General features: G+C 43.1%; 2 protein-coding genes across 3 annotated transcripts in view; one reads left to right on the forward strand and one right to left on the reverse strand.

The window, feature by feature from the left end:
* Nucleotides 1-15,029, reverse strand: part of LRRC34 (leucine rich repeat containing 34) — a 30,514-nt gene extending 15,485 nt beyond the window's left edge. For both annotated transcript variants that reach the window (XM_043991511.1, XM_043991512.1), the window contains exons 1-10: nucleotides 14,945-15,029; nucleotides 11,497-11,626; nucleotides 10,424-10,545; nucleotides 10,270-10,334; nucleotides 8,701-8,784; nucleotides 7,280-7,408; nucleotides 6,428-6,523; nucleotides 4,857-5,011; nucleotides 3,603-3,758; nucleotides 2,314-2,440 (exon numbers count right to left, since the gene is read on the reverse strand). In XM_043991511.1, coding sequence (XP_043847446.1) covers nucleotides 2,314-2,440; nucleotides 3,603-3,758; nucleotides 4,857-5,011; nucleotides 6,428-6,523; nucleotides 7,280-7,408; nucleotides 8,701-8,784; nucleotides 10,270-10,334; nucleotides 10,424-10,545; nucleotides 11,497-11,626; nucleotides 14,945-15,029 — 1,149 coding nt within the window. The remainder of the gene's footprint in view (nucleotides 1-2,313; nucleotides 2,441-3,602; nucleotides 3,759-4,856; nucleotides 5,012-6,427; nucleotides 6,524-7,279; nucleotides 7,409-8,700; nucleotides 8,785-10,269; nucleotides 10,335-10,423; nucleotides 10,546-11,496; nucleotides 11,627-14,944) is intronic.
* A 599-nt stretch (nucleotides 15,030-15,628) lies between these two features.
* The window catches only part of LRRIQ4 (leucine rich repeats and IQ motif containing 4), a 36,524-nt gene continuing 30,667 nt past the window's right edge, over nucleotides 15,629-21,485 (forward strand). The window contains exons 1-2 of the mRNA XM_043991509.1: nucleotides 15,629-15,717; nucleotides 19,550-20,624. Coding sequence (XP_043847444.1) covers nucleotides 19,587-20,624 — 1,038 coding nt within the window. The 5' untranslated portion in view covers nucleotides 15,629-15,717; nucleotides 19,550-19,586. The remainder of the gene's footprint in view (nucleotides 15,718-19,549; nucleotides 20,625-21,485) is intronic.

A 21,485-nucleotide genomic window follows, 5' to 3' on the forward strand; every position in this document is an offset into this window, starting at 1 on the left:
CAATGAGGGTTAAATGACTTGCCCAGGGTCACACAGCTAGTGTCAAGTGTCTCAGGTCAGATTTGAACTCAGGTCCTCCTGAATTCAGGGCCAGTGCTTTATTCACTGCGCCACCTAGGTGCTCCCCATTCAATTCTTTCTAATATATATATTTTTAATGCCTTTTGGGGGGGGGCGGGGCAATGGAGGTTAAGTGACTTGCCCAGGGTCACACAGCTAGTAAGTGTCAAGTGTCTGAGGCCGGATTTGAACTCAGGTACTCCTGAATCCAGGGCCAGTGCTTTATCCACTGCACTACCTAGCCGCCCCCTCCAATATTTTTTTTCCTTTACAATTGCAGCTTCTAGATCTTTTGTGATACTGACTGTAGTTTTAATGTTTGAATTCTTTCACTTTTTCTTTGATCTGGAAGATTTGGAGTTTTGCTATGACATTTCTAAGGGTTCATTTTAGAGGTTTTTTTAGGAAATAAGGCTTTTTTTTCCTGACTTACTTTGATGTCTGGTTCTAATAAATCTCATTACTTTTCATTTATGATCTCTTGAAATATGGTATACAGGCTTCTTATTTTGGTGATGTTTTTAGGGAATCTGATGATTCTTAAATTGCTTCTCCACCTATTTTCTTTTTTGTTGTTTTTGTTTTTGTTTTTGCGGGGCAATGGGGGTTAAGTGACTTGCCCAGGGTCACACAGCTAGTAAGTGTCAAGTGTCTGAGGCCAGATTTGAACTCAGGTACTCCTGAATCCAGGGCCGGTGCTTTATCCACTGCGCCACCTAGCCGCCCCTCCACCTATTTTCAAGACAGTTGTTTTTAACAGTATATACTTTATATTTTCTTCTATTTTTCCTGTTGTTTTGCTTTTGTCTTCATATATCTTGTTGTCTCATGGAATCACTGAATTCTGCTTGATCCATTCTGTTTTCATGGGTTTTCCACCTTCTGTAATAAGCTATTTATTCTTCCTTCTAGTTCTTTCCTACAGAGCTTATATGTCAGTATTCAGTTTAAAAATCTTTTATTTCTCTCAGGTATTTTTCTAGTTCTTGTGGTCAAGCCATTTTTTATTCTGATGTTCTGCATAATTATAGTGTTTGTAGAGCAGGGGTGTTAAACATGTGGTCTTCAGGCCTTATGGGGCTCACAACACTGCCAAGTATGGCCCAAATCAGATTAAAATGTAATTGGGAAATATTTAACAAAATAAACAAAAATACAGTAACACATTGATAATGTTAATGTGTGATTTTCTAAATCACTATGTGGCCCATAGGTATCCCTATGTACAGTTTCTTTGTGGAGTATAGTGGCCCCCATTTCCATTTTAGTTTGCCACCACTGTTGTAAAGTCATTCTTTTAGGTGTATCTGGACCCCTAATATTTATTGTGTTTGGTGCCTTCTTCTGTTTACTCATATGTCTACCCACAATTCCTGATCTAGGCTCTGTTCCTTCCTGTATGCTAAAATGGGGTTGGTCAGGCCCTGTTTGCTTCTGTTCTTGTTTTCCTGGGCTCTTTTCCCTCCTGTTTGTGCTGAGTTCCCTAATAGACTTCAAGTTCCCATCAGAGCTTTGCAGTCGCTTGTCCCAGGTTGGGGCATTGCCATGATCTTCTATGCCTCACGGAGCTTCCTGGTCTATTCTCTTTCATGAGGTTCCCCATCATCAGGCATACTGGGATTTTCTTTTGGTTGCTCCTTTCCCCATGGGTTTCCCCAGTCAGGGTGTTGCCACTGGCTTCTGGCTTCTTAACCAGCACCTGTGCTAGATTCTCTGCAAAGAGGCCTTCTGTGGTTTTCACAGCTTCTGTCTGTCTTGCTATGCAGTCCTAGACTGGAAAAAGCTATTTATTTCTGTCTCTCTCAGGATTTTTTGGTCATTGTTCAAACTGGTGCTCTTTTCATACATTTAGGGAGCACAAGTGGGAAGCTCTTCCATATAACCAACTTAAGCAGAAGTCTGAGATTTCTAACTTCTATTTGTTTTTTTCAATTCTTTACAAGCTTGGCATCCATAACCATTTGTTAATCGAATGTGAGGGAGGTATTGTCCTAAGTGCAGGGGAAACCTATCCTCAGGAGGAGAGACTATATGAATGCCAAAGTATGCATCAAGATCAAAGAACTCAGCTATCAGTCACAGAAGTCACCGAGATAAACAGGTTTTAGAACTTCAGATTTCTCACCACAATTTTTAAATCTCACAAAGGGAGTCAGAAACAACTCTAATGAGATGCTGGCAAAATGTGTTTGACAGGAGTATCTTCTAATAAAGAGGACCCTAAAATGCAAATAGTGAAAAAAAAATACTTACCACACATGTTTCACTATCAAATTTGTTTCCCCAGATGTAAATATTAGTAAGTGTGGTATTTGTTTTCATTGAATCTGAAAAAGCAGTAAGTCCCTTTCCAGTTATGTTATTGCTCACTATAGATAACCTAAAGAAAAAATTACAATGTATTAGGTGCATGGAAATCCAGAGATCCACGAGGAATAGCAAATTCATGATTTATGAAATCTGTTGCCAAAAAAATGTTTAATCTAATAAAATCTTAGCATTTGTCTTTAAAGTGTTTTGTAGTTTGTGGTTTATAATTTATTTCTAAAAATGTAAGAACTGAAAATCCCCCACAACTGGATGCTTCAAAATATGCCTTTTAACTTTAAGTCTAGCGTGCCAGCCTATTCTTTCAATAAACTACAAATAAGTTTAAAAAAAAACAACAAAACACCTGACCTTTTTGTTTGAGCATTATGATCGAAGAGTTATGTACAGTTAAACCTATTTTAAAGTCCTTCAGGTGAAATGAAGCAGGGACAGATGGAGGGAAGGAGTATCGTTAAGTGGGTAGGGCACTGCAAGACAAGAACTTGATCAGATGAACTGACAAACCAACCTCCTGACTTCAAGAAAGCCCAGGTGGTCACTGACCATGGGGGCGGAGCTAGAGACTGAGCCTTGAGAATAACTCAGAGTTCCTTCTGACATGGCAAATACATTCTCCTTCAATTTAGTTTAACTATGCTCCTATATAATGTTAAAGACATTCCTGGGAAGAGAGTATCTTTAAGGATACTTCTGGTTTAATTCTTGAGGAGGACTTACAACTAGAATCAAATAAAGATTAATTTAAAAAATAATCTTCAGGGGGCAACTAGATGGGACCTGAGTTCAGATCTGGCCTCAGACACTTCACACTAGTTGTGTGACCCTGGGCAAGTCACTTAATCCTCATTGCTCCACAAAAACCCCCCAAAAAACAAAACCAAAAAAACCCCTTCAAATCCAAGAACAGACTGGAATGTATTTTCATAATTTGTGAGGGGGTGGAGGAGCGTCTAAGTATTCAAAGCTATATGATAAACTTTTGGACAAAGAGGAAAACCTAACAACAGCATCGTCGTCGCTGTCGTCATCATCACCACCACCACCACCATCATCATGGTATAATGGTAATAAAAAAGTACTACCCAAAAAATTCAAACTCAGACCTAAAGTGGGCATCAACATTAGGGTCCTGTTACTATCTTCTATGAGTAACAGGTTTTTCTGAAATTAAATACATTTTAACAATTTTAAAATTTTAAATTTATACTAACGCTTTCAGACTTGTGTTGTAAAAAGCCAGGGCTTCGGTCACATACATGGAGCCCTCATCTTCAATTCTGTTTGAAGAAAGATCTATTACTTCTAATACATTATTCCTTTTTAATAGCTCTCCCATGTATTTCATAGCATCACGAGTTATTCTGTTGCTAGGAAAGAAAAAAATGAATTGTTTTTGAAATATGGTCACGATGCTTCTTATTAAACAGGTAGAAATAGGTAGGTTTAAAAAGGGCACTTACTGAGCTGATTCAACCGTTCTGTAGAGCAATTTAGGATTGTGCCCACAAGGCTTTAAAAACCATGCATACCCTTTGACCTAGCAGCACCACTACTAGATCTGTATCCAAAAAGAGATTAACAAAACAAAAAAGGAAAAGGACCTATATGTACAAAATATTTATAGCAATTCTTTTCTGGTGACAAAAAATTGGAAATTTAGGGGATGTCCATCAATTGGGGAATGGCTGAACAAATTGTGGTATATGATTATAATGGATTGTGCTATTATATAACACGTGTTGAGCAACACGCTCTCAGAAAAAACCTGGACTTATATGAGCTGATACAAAGTGAAATGTAGTATGTACAAAGTAACAGCAATATTGTAAGATGATCAGCTGTGAATGACTTAGCTATTCTCAGCAATATGATGATCCAATACAGCTCTTAAGGACTTATGAAAAATGCTATTTATCCTCAGAGAAAGAACTGATGGTGTCTGAATACAGGTTGAAGCATATTTTTCAAATTTTATTTTTCTTAAGTTTTTTGTCTGTTTTCCTTTACAACATGATTAATATGGGAATGTTTTGCATGATTGCAAAAAAAAAAAGACAATAGGTAGCAGTAGATTTTATTAGATGAATGAATGCCTTCAATTAGTTTCTGAGAAAGCTATGTAAAACTAGACTTTAAAAATTAAGTTTGTTCCCAATTTATAAAGTTTTTATGACATTATATAATTTTATAACAGTAAAAATTACCCACGTAATATCATTCTCATATGCTTCATATATTGAAATTATATCTCTAATGCCTCATGAAAATTAAGAAATGTTAAAACTTTGTAAAACATTCAAATGTTACATACAAGAGGCTATTGAACTTTCCAGGCATTAAAAAAAATAAAAATAACTGCCAAATTATTCCAAGTATTATATTTGACATACATTCTGCATAGGTTTTTCCAAGAGGAATATACTTAAGTAAATTGTTTCAGATTGTATGGCTAAATCTTCTCTTACCAGCTGACATCCAGGTAACGTAGACCAGTGTTTAGATAAAGGGCTTCACACAACTGCTGCATACCAAAATTTTTAATATCATGCTTACACATGTGTAGTTCAATAAGACTTGAGTTAACTTGCAACATGTGGCTCATATGTACAGTTGACTCTTCCTAAAAAAAGACTTTGTTTTATTTATGTTCTCCATTCAACATAAAAGCTACCAATGGCTGAATATTAACTTGTCCCGTTCTAGAGTGTCTGCTAAACAGAAACTAAGTCATTTTAATTTAGCAATCATTGACCAAGCACCTTTTACATATGGTATCTTCCAAACAGACAGTGAGTCGTTGTTTGCAAGTCTTCTTCCCCATCAGACCGTGAGCTCGCTGAGGCAAGTATCTCCAGCTCTCAGCCCATGCATTATTGAAGCAATCAGATGTACCTGTGCCTAACATTTTTTTTTTTTTTTTTGCGGGGCAATGGGGGTTAAGTGACTTGCCCAGGGTCACACAGCTAGTAAGTGTCAAGTGTCTGAGGCCGGATTTGAACTCAGGTCCTCCTGAATCCAGGGCCAGTGCTCTATCCACTGCGCCACCTAGCTGCCCCGAGAAATGATTGTTAATAACCAGTATCTTGGGGAGATTCAGAGCTTCCCCCTTCTTCCAAAGGCCTGATTTCAAGTCCAATTTTCCTTCAGGACATCACTGATGATGAGATTGCATTGACTTTTCCCCCGTCTGGGTCAGACTCCACCCAAACTTACAAGGAATTTCATATGGGGGGGGAGGGGCGGCTAGGTGGCGCAGTGGATAGAGCACCAGCCCTGGACTCAGGAGGACCTGAGTTCAAATCTGACCTCAGACACTTGACACTACCTGTGTGACCCTCACTGCCCAAAACAAAACAAAATATAGGGTGGGGAATCTCATTGTATTCTACTCAAACTTGGGTGGAGACAGACCCTTTGTCTAAATAGCTCAAGGCTGGGAGTGGTCCGGTACAGAGATATTTTCTCTTTCCAAGGGTGACAAGGTGATGAGGTAACATCAGCCCCTATTTGGAAGAGTATATAAACTCTGAGCCCGCAGCCATGGGGCCAAATGACCATCTTTTTATTAATAATCTGCTGCCTTTGTTAATAAAATGATTAAATTACCCAGAAACTATATCTAACTTTTTAATTGTAACAAGGGAAACACTTTGCTAACTTTAAATGCTATATAAATATGAGATTAAAAAAATTATAGCCAGGATTGATGTAGGATGTTTATTTTAAATAAAACTGTTGGGGGCAGCTAGGTGGCACAGTGGATAAAGCACCGGCCCTGGATTCAGGAGGACCTGAGTTCAAATTCGGCCTCAGACACTTAATACTTACTAGCTGTGTGACCCTGGGCAAGTCACTTAACCTCAATTGTCTCACCAAAAAAAAAAAGAAAACTGTTTTTCTTTGTAGCCTGGAGATAACAGAAGATAGTTTGTATTTAACCCCCAAAGCTTTTCAAGTCATTTATGAAATTAAAAAAAACCTTTTGATATTTTATTCATGTAATATTATTTGAATGAACTACTTAGCAAGTACATACCTCTTCACTCTTCAGTAGAGGGCGGTTTAAGTTGATTCCTTTGATTGATTTGTTTTTAGTTAGTACAGTTGCTATTGCTATCAAACTCTGCATCCCCTGAAAACAAGTGAATTCTTACTGAGTTACAAAGAGCAAAGACAGGTTTTTTAATTACATAAAGCATAAATGAGAATAAAAAACTGATGCTTGAGGAAAAGATTGTATCCAGGTCAAGGTGATGGCACACCCAAGCCAGCCAGTGGCCCACTTGTTTCAGGCTTAGCTCTCCACAGGCAGGACTTTCACAGGTCCTGGGGGGAATGACTCTTCTACATCCCCCCAGATTCCCATGTGTTGAGCTAGAAGATGTAGGTAGAACAGAATAAAGGTACTGGTTCGCACTGGGAGGCCCCTCATTCTTATCACAGAATAAATCCCATCTCAAGGGTGGCCCCACAATTCCCTGGCCCCCTTTCAGGTGGCCCTACTGGATCTCCTGAAACTAATATGACCTGGAGAAAATTTACCAGGCTTACAACGATCACTGATTGGGACCCAGGTAACTGAGACAACCACCAGAAGCCACATCCCAGGGACGGGAGGAGGAGGAGGTAAGAGATGGGCTCCCAGATGGGGGAAGGGACAGTCCCTCTGATACTCTGAATGCATTGCTCTCTATGGCAGCCATTAGGGAACAGGATCCAAATGACAACTGCAGAGTCAGTCCTCCCCTGTATAATCTGGAGGTGGCAAAGTTATTTTTAAATAAGTTTCTTTATTCTCCGAGATATGTTCCACTCATGGGCCAACTTTCCTAATAAGAGAATGTGGTTGTAATTTATTCTTTTGATAAATTAGTGCTATTTTACTCACCAGATCACAGTCTCCCAAATCTAACTTTTCTAACGATGAATTAATTTGAAGCATTGTGGCAAAAAACATTCCACCTTTATTTTCAATCTTGTTCCCAGTCAATCTTAGGTGTTTGAGAGTTTGATTTCTCTAAGCAGAAAAAATGTCAAAAGTTAAATGTTTAAGTTTTTTAAAGTTACATAATTCCCCTGAAAGGGTTTGGCTTGGGATTAATTATTTATTTATTAATTTAATTAATTATTTGAAAAATACAGGAATCTTTAATATAAAAATGAGCTCCTATAAAAGAGCTTGTTTAGCTAATGATTTATACTATCAGACAGCAGTTGTATGAAGTGGTCTTGGGTAAGTCACTTAAGTTCAAAGGAACATAGATTTAGGATTTTTTTTTGAGAGGCAATGGGGGTTAAGTGACTTGCCCAGGGCCACACAGCTAGTAAGTGTTAAGCATCTGAGGCTGGCTTTGAACTCAGATCCTCCTGACTCCAGGGCCGATGCTTTATCCACTGCGCCACCTAGTGGCCCCTAGATTTCGAATTGAAAGGGCCCAAGAGATCATCAAAGGCAAGTTCCTTTTATAGATGAGAGAAAACTGAGGCCAAGAGGAGGGGAGTAATTGCGCAGGATCTGAATTTAGGTTTTCCTGATCCTCAGTGGAGAGTCCTAGCAAATGGGCCCCCTGGAAGATGAGGAGTTAGACTGGACCCTCTTTAAGGCCCTGTTCAGTGATCGCACAACTTTAAGACCATCACTGTTATTTCTGTGGTCAGAAATTATGGCAGCTCCGTCACTTGTACATTTTATTTCTTTCCTTTGGGGAATTCCATCCGATCTGTTTTCCTATTTCCCTAAATACTTTGCAGGCTTGTCTCCAGGTGCTGTATAGTTTTAGCGAGTCCATTACTAAAAGCAGTGTGCTGTCCTGAACAGAGAGCTGGCCTTGGAGACACTGACACAGACGGACTTCGACTTGCTGGGCAAGTCCCTTCATCTCTGTGTCCCAGGCCATAAGTCATAGAGAACAGGCTCCTTTTATCTGCGAAATCAACAGGCCATTCTTAGCCACCTCCCTTCCTCCCACCTCCTATACACTACGGTGTAGAACGGTAAATGATTCACTGAAGAGAACGCCCAGGTGTCCAAGGAATCCGCAAGGTCTGAAGAACTAAATAACTGCCATGGTTCCCTGAAACGCAGGTACCTCGTTTTAAAAAGAGACCACGGGGGGGAGGGGGGGGCCGCTAGATGGCGCAGTGGATAAAGCACCAGCCCTGGATTCAGGAGGACCTGAGTTCAAATCCAGCCTCAGACACTTGACACTTACTAGCTGTGTGACCCTGGGTAAGTCACTTAACCCTCATTGCCCCGAAAAAAAAAAAGAGACCATGGGCCTCTGTCCTCTGGTTGGGGCAGATACTTACATGGAGTGCTTTGGCTATCACCTCTCCCCCGTCAGTCTTAATGTCATTAAACATCAGATTTAGGTAAGTGATGCTCTGGATTTCCTGGAATGAAGAGGGAAAAGGAGCTTGTCACTGGCGAGTTTTTTGGAGTTGGGCCAGGAAGGCATCTTTTTTCCTGGAAAAACCTGAGTAGATCTATTTGTTTAATAGAGATCCTGAAACATAAATAGGGCAAGAAATTCCCTACAGTCAAAGTAATTCTCTGTCCTAGGGCACTACTGGAGAAGGGTGCTCACCTTCTTTGTAATTTTGTTGCTTTTTCTGATCTTCAGAGTAAGGTCATATTTAACCTTCCATAGTCAAATGGCCTTTCTTCACTCAACTACAACAGTGTCCTTTTCCTGCTCATACAAATGGTCTTTTTTTCCCCACCTGAGGTCTGTAAAATGAGTTATTTGATCCAAGAGTCCATAATGAATTTTCCTTGGCCTTAAGTAGATCATTAAACAATGGGTTCGGATCATAACATGTCATAGTTATGATATCTACTTAATCCAAATATCCATTGGTTTTCATTATGCTAAGTTTGGAAAGCAATTTCAAAGAAGACATCTTTTTTTTTTTGTGTGTGTGTGTTTTTTTGGGGGGTGGGGGTGGGGCAATGAGGGTTAAGTGACTTGCCCAGCATCACACAGCTAATGTCAAGTGTCTGAGGCTGGATTTGAACTCAGGTCTTCCTGAATCCAGGGCTGGTGCTTTATCCACTGCACCACCTAGCTGCCCCCGCAGGCATCTTTTTAAAAAGAGGTTCACTCTGGGGCAGCTAGATGGCGCAGTGGTTAGAGCACCGGCCCTGGATTCAGGAGTGCCTGAGTTCAGGTCCGGCCTCAGATACTTGACACTTACTAGCTGTGTGACTCTGGGCAAGTCACTTAACCCCCATTGCCTTAAAAAAAAAAAAAAGAGGTTCACTCATTTTATATTATTTTTAATTTTTTTTTGTGGGGCAATGGGGGTTAAGTGACTTGCCCAGGGTCACACAGCTAGTGTCAAGTGTCTGAGGCTGGATTTGAACTCAGATACTCCTGAATCCAGGGCTGGTGCTTTATCCACTGCTCCACCTAGCTGCCCCCCACTCATTTTATTTTTAAAGGAGTTTTTCTTAAGAAAGTCTTGACAACTGAAAAGAAACGCAACTGGTACAATGCTCAGTTGAATTCCATGAAAAATGCTAAGGACATAAGAAGCTGGGCCCGTTAATTTAAACCTAATCACAGTAACTATTTGAAAGAGGAAGACTGTGGTTGTGGTTTCGATGATGATTCGGCCACTTGTATGTTATGTTTTGTTGTGGTTGTTGCCATGAGGTATAAGAAGCTTGCAAGGGGTGATTCTGATATTCTCACGGTGAGCTATGCTCTCTGAGACTAGATACACTTGAAAAGTTTCCAAATGTAATCTCAGATTGTAGATCTGGCTAAAAAGGACAAGATTCCTAGAATTCTAGAAAGACGGTGTAGTCTATTAAGGCTAAGTGGTATCACCATAAACAAAACAAACATTTGAGGAGTAAAAATATTATAATACCTCAAGTAGTTTTGCAACATGCTTTGCTCCATCATCAGTCAGGAGGTTATATCTAACATCCAAACCTACAGGACACAAATTAATACATGACTGACTACCTTATTGATACTTAAATTCTGAAGAGAGTAAGACATGATTAAGTTAAAATCAATACCTGTAACATTTTTATGTGGTTTTAAGACATAGACAAGAACTTCAAAATCGTCATCTACGAGTCTCTGCACTGGTATCAAGCGGTTATTACCAGCTATTTTTATTGTTATTTCATCTTCAAATCTGAGTAATAGAAAATATTTTAAAATACGAAGAAGCAGCTCAGTAAAGAAATCAATACAGTTTTTATTCATATACAAAGTTGAGTGGAAAAAGTCTCATCAAGGGTAGCATCTGGGGGCAAGTGTTCAGAACAAGGTACCAATCTTGCAGGGTAAAACATAAAATAAGAACAGTGATATCTAACATCTGTATCATGGTCTGCAGTTTTTAAAAAATCTCTTACATGCATTTTCTCATCTGGCCTTTACAACTGAGGGTGCCAGCATTCTTCATCTACAGACATATAAAATGAGTCTTAGAACGCTTGATCAACTTACCCAAGTTCAGAAAAACAAGAGCAGGGTTGAGATAGGGACTAGAATCCAAGCTCTGCGATGTCTTTTTTTTTTTAATTGCATTTATTTATTTATTTACTTATTTATCTATCTATCTATCTATCTATTTGCTTGTTTTTTATTTATTAATTTATTTATTTATGTGAGGCAATTGGGGCTAAGTGACTTGCCCAGGGTCACACAGCTAGTAATTGTTAAGTATCTGAGGCCACATTTGAACTCAGGTCCTCCTGAATGCAGGGCCAGTGCTTTATCCACTGCACCACCTAACTGCCTCCAAGCTCTGCAATTTCTAAGACAATACACCTTGTCTCCAAAATTTAAAACTGTCATGAACATATACCCAAAAGATGTGTCCAATTTCTAATGATTTTTTTTTTGTGGGGCAATGAGGGTCAAATGACTTGCCCAGGGTCACACAGCTAGCAAGTGTCAAGTGTCCAAGGGGGGATTGAACTCAGGTCCTCCTGCATCCAGGGTTGGTGCTTTATTTACTACACCACCTAGCTGCCCCTCTAATGAATTTTTCAACAGCTGTAGCATCTCTCCATAGTTCTTAGTTTCTATGAAGATGATTTTCAGGGAAAAGAGACACAATGCAGTATTATTTTCTTACCCTTTTTTAGTTTTTCTGTATTCTTTTTCTAGGAGCTTAAGTGTTTGATATAGAAAAGGATTGTGATTCCGACTGAACTGATTACACATGTCCAAATAATTTTGTGGGAGAGCATCAAATGTTTCTGAAACTATAAAGAAACAAATCCAGTGAGAATTCCTTGCATAAGAGCCATTCAGAAGCACATTACATGAACAGGAGGGTCTTAGACTTTGGCGGGAGGGGTGGGGGGGGGAGAGGTCCAGTTTATGTATGCATGACATAACATATATCTACATATCAATGTCTTACTATTTTAGGGAACTGGGAATCTAGTATAGGCGTAATTCCACCAATTTGGAAGCTAAAATAATTAAAATGGGAGATGAGATCAGGCTAGGGGTGTTTAACTTGGGGCCCATAGACTGAGAGATTTCAGGGGTCAGATGCACATAGGTGAGAAAGAAATTACATCTTCACTTCAATATGTTTTCTTTATCATTTTATGTATTTGAAAACAACTTTTTTTTTTTTGGGTGGGGCAATGAGGGTTAAGTGACTTGCCCAGGGTCACACAGCTAGTAAGTGTCAAGTGTCTGAGGCTGAAATTGAACTCAGGTCCTCCTGAATCCAGGACCAGTGCTTTATCCACTGCGCCACCTAGCTGCCCCTTGAAAACATTACTTAACCTTCTTTGTGTCATGGACCCATTGGGCAGTTAGTCTGGTGAAGCCCATGAACCCCTTCTCAGAACACTGTTGGAGAAGGAAGACTGGGAGTACTTATGCTCCAGACCTGGAGGGTAACATTCTCCCCATATACTTATGGCCTAAAACAAGGCTTCTTTTTTTTTTTTTTTTTTTTTGGCTATTGGGGTTAAGTGACTTGCCCAGGTTCACACAGCTAGTAAGTGTTAAGTGTCTGAGGTTGGATTTTAACTCAGGTACTCCTGACTCCAGTGCCGGTGCTCTATCCACTGCGCCACCTAGCTGCCCCTAAAACAAGGCTTCTTAAACCTTTGCCACTAGTTTTTCACCTGAGAAATTTTTATATCACCCTGGTTATATATAGGTATATAAAATAGGTATACATAACCCTTTACTGTTGCCACATTTTTCTCGACCTCCACATTCAGTTACGTGACCCCATTCAGGGTCTTGACCCACAGTTTAAGGAGATAGGGCTTAAAAGACAGTCATGAATAGCAAATATTTCTCCCAGGGAATGATAAACACTAAGAGGGAAGCCAGGAGAATACATCAGGGTAAAGGAGACCCTGCAGTTAGGGTGGGAGATAGCATCTTAGCTCAGTGACAAACTGGCTGTATTCTTCCTAGTCTCTGGGGGTCCAGATGCTGGGAGTCTAGGCACACGGTGGGGTGCTGTCTCCTCCCCACATGCTGAAGGCAACGTTTTCACCTTTTCCTCTCTGTGTCTGTTTCTCCCTATCTCCCTCCAGCCAATCAGGAGTCATGTCATGCCGCCTGGGGTGTGCACAGTGTCACTGCAGAGCTCCAACTACTCCTGCACTTTAGATACATGTGTGGGGACTGTTACTTCTTTGCATTCTTTGTATTCCCAGTACTTGGCACAGAGACTGGCATGGGCAGTAAGTGTTTGTCAAGTAATTGACTCCCTCCCTATCAACTAGGAGTGAGTGGAGTTTTCATCTTCACTTCGTGTGCTCCTTATACATGATTATCCATCGGGTAACTTTATTGAATGATCCTGATTATCTCAAGTGAGGCAGAAAACAAAACCCCATGCTTTTGCCAAAAGGGCCCACCACAAGGAGGGAAGATGGCCTCCATTGAGGCTGGGTGGAGGAGGGCTTCTCTCCCCGTGGGGCTGATTCCTCAAGGCTCATCAACGAGAACCGCAGCCTCTCCAAAGTTTGGCCTGACCAGATTCATGGGAAAAGCCAAATGGATTAGGGAGGCCTTTGTGTGGACTAGCTAGCCTCAAACTGGATGGAGAGCCCACTGAGGCAGGTGTCAGTCCAAATGTCCTAGCCAGGCCCTACAGTTGGGCACTAGTCTGTGCTGAGGACCAAAGAGGAAGCAAAACAGGCTACACTGCATTTGGAAGCTGAAGCATTTCAATGATTCCAAGTGACTCCCTGACACAAGACCCATTCATTTCTCCTTTCTCTTTCTTTCTTTCTTTCTCTTTTCTTTTTTTTAACACCCATCTTTCATGTTTTAAGAAAAATAATGAATGGACCAATGGCAGAGACTAGGAGATGGATCTGTGATTTCACTGGATTAAGGAACTTCCAGGTAACTAACTCTCTCTCCCAATTCAGGCTGGTTTAGCCTTTCTAGTCTCAGAGAATCTCAGAGTTGACTAGAGCAGTGATAGTGGTATTAGATAGCATATTGATTTAGAAAACCACATATTAACATTATCTATATTTTATTGTATCTTAATTAATTTTGTTAACTTTTTCTCAACTACATTTTTTTTCAACTACATTTTAATCTGGGGTAGGGGGAGGGTTTGGCACTGAGGTTAACAGAAGAGCCCAGTATGTGAAAGGCAGAACTTGAACCCAGGTCTTTGGGGGACATCTTTCTGACCACCATGCACGAAGAATTTTCATTCAAGTGAGTACACACTTAGCACCGTGCCTGGCACACAATGGGCAAATCACAAGTGCTTGCTCACTAAGAATGAGGGTAAGGCAGGACAATTCACCTACAGCCCAAGCTGTCCATTCCGAATTTTCTCCTTTTAAAAAGTTCTGCCTTCTTTACAATAACATATGATTAAATAATTGTAATAAACATTAAGCACTTGCTAAGTGCAAGGCCCAGCTGGTGCTGGGATACAAAAGGCTAGAAGAGATGAGGAAGAATTGTGGAGAGCCGAGGCTGGTGATGCTCTGTGGGCAGACCCCCTGGCCCTGAAGAGGCCTGGAGGGAAGACCCAAAGAGTGGCCCAGGGCGGGGGGGGGGGTAGTCCTCACGGTGAGATCACAGAGGACCAAAGACCCTTTCCCAGGAGACACGTTAGCTTCGCCCAGGGATGGCTCAGACAGAGCGGAGCTCGGTCACCTTGGAGCATGGCACAAAGTCGGGGAGAGAAGACTCATGGCATCCTGGGGTGTTAGGAGCTGCCTGGAGACACGGTGGGCTATCCGTGACCCGAGGCGGGGGCGCTGACCAGGGCGGGGCCCCGCGGTGCTCGCCGTCCAAGGCTGGACCCCGACAGAGGACCCCGGGGGTCCTCAGGGACACAGCCCCACTCCATCAAGTGCACCGGCCCTTATCAAGCACCTACAAAGTGCTCAGCCGAGGGGGGCGCAGAGGAGATGCCAGGTCTCCGCCCCCCACGACCTCACCATCTCGCTCAGGAACATTAAGGGGTTCGGCTAAGGCCAAGGTCTCCAGCTGTTCCTCCCTCCCCACCCCAAGCCCCGGTCTGGGTTTGCAGGGAAGGAGAAGGGCTGGCTTCGCACTCTACCTACCCGCTACTGGCAAAGGGCTGAAGGAGTTGAAGTTCTCCATTATTTTCTCGGTCTGCCATGGCTGGAGGGCATCGCCGGGCACCATGGCAACCGCCACAGTAACTCCGCCCCCCCCCCCCCCCCCGGCCGGAGAGGGAGAACTCTCTAGTATCCAATCGTGTCCTCGGAGCCCGTGGAGGGGCGTGGCCACGTTCGCCTAGGCGATAACTGGGGAAGACGGGCGGTTGTTATGGCAACCCGGCGTCTGCACACTTTCCTCTTCTCCGCAGCCCCCCCACAGAGGGGCGGAGCCACGTGCTCCAATGAACGTGGCCTGGACGGAAGCGGGGGTTACCAAGGCCCCAGGGCCAGGTCCTTCCGCAAGCGCGCGGGAGTCTCGCCGAAGGACGCTAGGGGCGTCCTTGCGTCCCGCCCGCCGCCCGCTGCAGAGGCTCCTCCCACGAAACACCAACACTCCGCCCTCCCCCATCCTCCCTCACCCTCAACTTGCCTCCTGAGCACTGAGCCTGCGCACCAGCCGCTTACAGCTCGGTTAGAGCCGCGGGTGGGGGGGGGGGCGGGAGGAGTGAGGAGTAGAAGAGGCGCGCGCCCCGCCTCCACCCCTCCACCCTACCCCCGCCACATCCGGGTCTGTGGCCAGAGGCCCTGGGGGAGGGGCGGAAAGGGCGCGTGCGCGGCGCCTGGCCGCCAGCAGGGAGAGCAGCAGGGACGGCCGGGCGCCCTCTAGGGGGTCGGGGGACGCAGCGCTCGCTCTCGCAACCCCCAGGCCACAGGTTCGAATTCCCGCCCCCCTCCTCCCCCCCACCCCACCCCCACCTTGGAGGACGCCTGGCCTTCCTCCTCTGGGATATGGATTAAGTAATGGAGACATATTGTATGCGGTAGGATGGCGATGGATAGGCCCCCCCTCCCCATAGAGCACCTACTATGTGCCAGGCCTAATCCTCACTACGATATTAGCCCCGTTTTATCGATGAGGAGACTGAGGCAGACAGGTTAAAGGACTTCTCAAGGTCACCCCGCTAATAGCAACAATAATGATAACAGATATAAAGCACCTACTGTGTGCCAGGGACCTCGCCATATCTCCTCCGACCCTCACAGCTCTATTAGCCCCGTTTTATAGATGAGGAAACTGAGGTAAGCAGGCTCAGTGACTTACCCAGGATCACACAGCTAACAACAACAGCCACAATAGCTAACACTTATGCACCACCTACTGCGTGCCAGGCACTTTGCTGAGTGTTCTACAATTATTATCTCCTTTAATCCTCACAACAACATTGGGAGGGAGGGGCTGTTACAATTCCCATTTACAAATGAGGAAAACCGAAGTTAGATGACTTACCCAGGGTGGCACAGAGCTAGTGAAGTGTCTGAGGTCAAATTCGAACTCACATCCTCCACATGCCAGCACTTTATCTACTGCATCTCCTAGCAGCAGCCCCGTGAAGGGGCCAACAGTGTTCTTGTCTTCTCCCCACTTCAAAACTGCTTCGCATTCATTTTGTTTATATCCTGTATCTAATCATCTGCGTGCCTGTTGTCTCCTCCATGAACGTGTAAAGTCCTTGAGGAAAGGGGCCGGGGGGTGTGTGTATAGCTTTGTGTCAGTGCTTAGCATCTTGCCTGGCATGCAGTAGATGCTTAATAAATGCTTGTTGACTTGAGTTCTGATTTGTAGGAAGAGAGACCAATGGTAATAATGATAGCTAACATTTATATAGGCTTTAAGGTTTGAAGCAGGTTAGATAATGAGAAGAACTACAAAGATAGCTAGATGAAAGATGGAGAAAGGCTATAGACAGACAGACGATTGATATAGATAGATAAATAGATATGGATGAATAGATATAGACAACGACAGGTAGATGATAGATGGAGAAAAGTATAGATACATGATTATGATGGACAGATATTCAGATGGATGGGTAGGTGGGCGAGTGGATGGATAGACGGCTATTCAGAGATAACCTTAGAGAGATGATAGATGGGTAGATAGCTGGAGCAATTATCAAGCACTTACTATTTGCCAAACACTGTACTAAGCACCCGTGATACCAACACAAGAAAGCAAGATGAGATCTTTCAGGAGTGTTAAGGAATCTCTATTCTGATGAGGGAAAACCACACATAAAGGGATTCTGGAAAAGAGAGAGCCTGGAAGGATATCTGTTCAGGGACATGGGCCAGGACATGGGTGTGGGGGCCCTTGCAAAATAAGGAAAGAGCTCACTGATTAAAGCTAGAGGACCCAGGGGCAGTCTAGATACTGGTGGAAGGAGGGGAGTGGCGCAGACAGTGGTTGGAGTAGAGCAAGGCGGGGTGCAAGAAGTGAAGTTGCTTCCCATATGCATTGATGAGGGGAAGGTGGGAAGGATAATTTCTCCATTGGTTTGCGTTCCTCTTGTCCTGTTGAAATGCGCAAATGTGGTCACTGTCTTCAAGTATTTGAAGTGCTATCAAATAAAGGGAAGAGAATTAAGGCTCCCAACACCAATCTGACCTCAGAATCTTCTGTAGCTCACTCTTGTCCTCTGGAGGAATCACAAACTCCTCCCAGGCTCTGAAAGCCATCCACAGTCTGCCTGCAACTGCTCTTCCAGGGAGGGTCTCATTTCACTCCTCTGACCTTCACACTCTCATTTCCAGCTGGCCACACTCTGGGACAGCTCTTCTTCCTCCTCAACTCTCCCTCTCCCATGTTTCTTTGTGTACACAGACATACCTTCTCTCCTCATCTCTGCCTGTTGAAGCCCTTGTCTTCCTAGGCAACAGATGACTCAGACCTGGAGTCAGGAAAATGAGAGTCCAAATGGGGCCTCAGATGTTCACTAGCTGTGTGACCCTGGACAAGTCACTTTGTTTGCCTCTGTCTTCTCTACTGTAGAATGGGGATAATGACAGTAACTCTGTCCCAGGGTTGTTGTGAGGGTGAAATGAAATAATATTTGTAAAGTGCTTAGCGAGCAGTCAGGGCTATAGAAATGTTTAATTCCTTCTCTTTAAGGCCCCGATCAGGTGTCACCAAAACTGTGTATCCTTTTTGAGGGCTTAGCTGAAAGGATTTTCTCTTCTAAAATTCTCCTAGTTCATCTGGTCTCAATGTCTCCTTTGCCCTCTTTGCTCTCTTCCTTGTTTTATACCCATCAGTATACATACTATCTCTCCTTACCCACCCCCAGTAAATTGTCTTTGGGTGCAGGGTCTGGATCACTGTTGTCTCTGTATCCCTAATACCTCACCCACCCAGGCCTTTGTACGTTGTTGTTCTTTAGTCATCTTTCAGTCACATCCAACTCTTTGTGACCTCATTTGCAGTTTTCTTGGTGAAAAAACTGGAGTGGTTTGTGAGGAAAAAAGGGTTAAGTGATTTGGCCAGGATCATTTAGCTAGGGAGTATCTGAGGCCAGATTTGAACTCAGGAGGATGAGTCTTCTTAAATCCATACCCGGCACTCTATCCACTGCACCACCCAGCTGCCCTTGTACATAAGTAGGCCTTAATAAATATTTGTTGAATTTGAATTCATTGGTCCATCATCTTTCTGCCAGCTGACCTCACAGAATCAAATTCTGTGACTTACTATGATTTTAACAATCAGCCAGTGGACTGAATTTAAATTTTTCTTTATTTAACATTTAAGTCAATGGCATTGAAGAAGCATTTATTAAGCACCTACTATATGCCAGGCAGTGTGCTAAATTCTGGGAAAAAACAAAAGCCCCCAAGGATGTTAAATTAAATTGGTTGGATATAACTTCTCCATGTATTAGGAAATACAAACTAAGCAAAAAAAAGTACAACAGAATTTGGGGGGGGGCAAAGGGCGAGATGAGTTTTAACAACTATTAGGAAGGTGTCTGGATGGAGGTGTCACTAAGCAGAACCTTGAAGGGGAAGAAGGTCCCAAGATGTGGAGATAAAAGAGAAAACATTTCAGGTGTGTGTGGGGAGTGCAGCAAGTGGCCAGGCTGGCTGAAACATGAAATCACAAGTCCTGTCCCCATTTATATAGAGTGCTTGGAGGAAAGTGCCAAGAATGCTGTATTTTTATGTTTAGATATGGAAACAGATTCTTTCAGTGTGGCTCTGGAGGTCAGGGACATTACAGATGGGTGCAAGGGATGTGGATTTTGGCCAAACAAAGCGTGCAAAAAAGGATAAACATAAGGTAGAAGTGCTTAATAATTAGAGTTCTCAAAAATTAAATTACCTGCTTTCTGAGTTTTATTATTATTATTAATAATAACAGTAATATGTTTTAAGGTAGGCAAAGCACTCTACATGTTATTTCCCTTGGTCCTGAGAGGATGAGGTGCTGTTGCAATCCCGATTTACAGATAAACTGAGTCTGAGAGAGGGGTAACTGACATGCAGAGTCACCAACTCATAAATATTTGAGGCAGAATCAAACTCAGGTCTATCCTGATTCCTCATCCAATGCTCTCTTCCATACACAATGAAATCTCTGTCTTGGGAAGGATGAGACAAGCCCAGAAAGCCTCTTTTGGGGAATGTTTTTGGATTGTTTTCTGGAGTGCAAAAGTCTACTGCAAGCTAAATTCTGGTTTTTTTTTTTCTTCTCATCTTACAATACTTTAGATTCTGAAAATTTGAACTTCATAATTCTGCTACCAAGATGTTTGCAGACCATGTCCTCAAACTTTTGTCCCATAAACAAAAAACATCTATATCAAAGACTGCAGAAACCCCACCAGAACGAGTAGGTGACAAAAAATATTTCATGGATGCTTCTAATAAAAATCTCACCTTTATTCCATCTTCCATCCTGGAACTTTGGGAACTGGAAGAATTACACTTGGAAAATAATGTGCTTGAGGGAATTGCTAGAGAAATCCGTAATCTCTCCAACCTGAGGATTCTCTACCTGAACCACAATGACATAAAACTTATTTGCAAAGACCTCGGGGAGCTCACTAATCTTCAAAGCCTGGACCTTAGCAGCAATCCCCTTGTTCCCAGCACTTTGCCTGTCCTTTCCCATCTGCGGGGACTCCGACAGCTTCGGCTGTATAAAATCCAAATGGAGAATTTCCCCATCCAGATCTGTAAGTGCCTGCACCATCTAGAACTGCTGGGACTGTCTCACAACCATCTGAAGTCTCTGCCAAAAGAAATCGTCAACCAGACCAAACTGAGAGAAATCTACCTGCAGAACAACAGATTTGAAGACTTTCCGCTGGAGCTCTGCATCCTTTACAACCTGGAGATCATAGACTTGGAGCAGAACCAAATCACTGTCATCCCAGACGAGATCAGCGCGCTCAGGAAGCTGGAGAAGTTCTTCATCGCTTCTAATTGTGTGTCGCTCCTCCCTGACACGCTGGGGAGCTGTAACAAGATGACAGTCTTGGACGTCTCCAATAACTTCCTGCACAACCTCCCCTCGACCCTCAAAGAACTGACCGAAATTACGGAGCTGGGCCTTTCGGGGAACTGCATGGAGAAGGTGCCCAGGCTGATCTGCAGGTGGACGCTGCTCCATCTCCTGTACATGAAGAACACCTGTCTGAAAACCCTGCGCCGCTCCTTCAAGCGTTTGCTGAACGTCACACTCCTAGATCTGAGTCAGAATTACTTTGATTTTTTCCCTCTCGAGATTTGTGCCTTGAAAAACCTGGAGATGCTATCCCTGGATGACAATCACATATGTCAGGTACGGATTTCTTATTTGCCTAAGACCTCCAACGGGTTCACCATGCCATGGTTGTATCCACTGGATTGTCCATTCAGGGCTAAACAGGGACCCTGGCGTCATCTAGACTCAGTCCCCCCCTCCCCGGACCCCCCCATTTCACAGAGAAGGAAGCTGAGGCCTGAACCAGGCCTCGTGACAGAGTTCAGATTGCAACCTGAGCTCTGTGACCTCCTGATATACCCCATCTCCTGTCCTTTGTTACCAGGCTGACCGTGGGCCATCAGTATAGGTGGAGGGGGATTCTGGTCAGTTTTGGCCCATGGGGTTTGGGTTGTGAGTCACATGTTCTGAGCTATGTTCCTTGCTAAAAATAATAAGATCCAAGGCGTTAAATGACTAAAATACTCAATATGAAATGATGTACTTAGAGTTTGATATTGATGTCTGTCTGAAAGGCTCTGTCTTGGATCCTCTTCTTTCCCTACAACTCTCTCACTTGGTGACCGCATCAGTGTCTGACGGATTCCATGGCGTTCTCTTTGTAAATGACCCCCAGGTCTTGGCATCCAATCCCTGTTGCTCTCTTGCCCTCCAGCCCTGAATCACCAACTGCCTCTTGGGAATCCCAGAATGTTTAAAGCTCCAAAGTTTTCAGTGTCCGTAGTGATTTCTGAGCCATCATATTATGAACCAACTACATCTTTTTTAAACCAATATCATGCATGGCATCCGGGGTGTGCTGGTAAATATTTAACAACCAGCCCCCCCCTCCCTCTGCAACATACTTTTCAGATTAATCTTCATTTTCTCTATCACTTTCTTACGTCTAGAAACCCACAAAGTGAGGACACCAGCCCTGCATTGTAGTGTTTGCTGATT

The sequence above is a fragment of the Dromiciops gliroides genome, chromosome 3 (assembly GCF_019393635.1).
Source record: "Dromiciops gliroides isolate mDroGli1 chromosome 3, mDroGli1.pri, whole genome shotgun sequence".
In the NCBI taxonomy this organism is placed as follows: domain Eukaryota; kingdom Metazoa; phylum Chordata; class Mammalia; order Microbiotheria; family Microbiotheriidae; genus Dromiciops; species Dromiciops gliroides.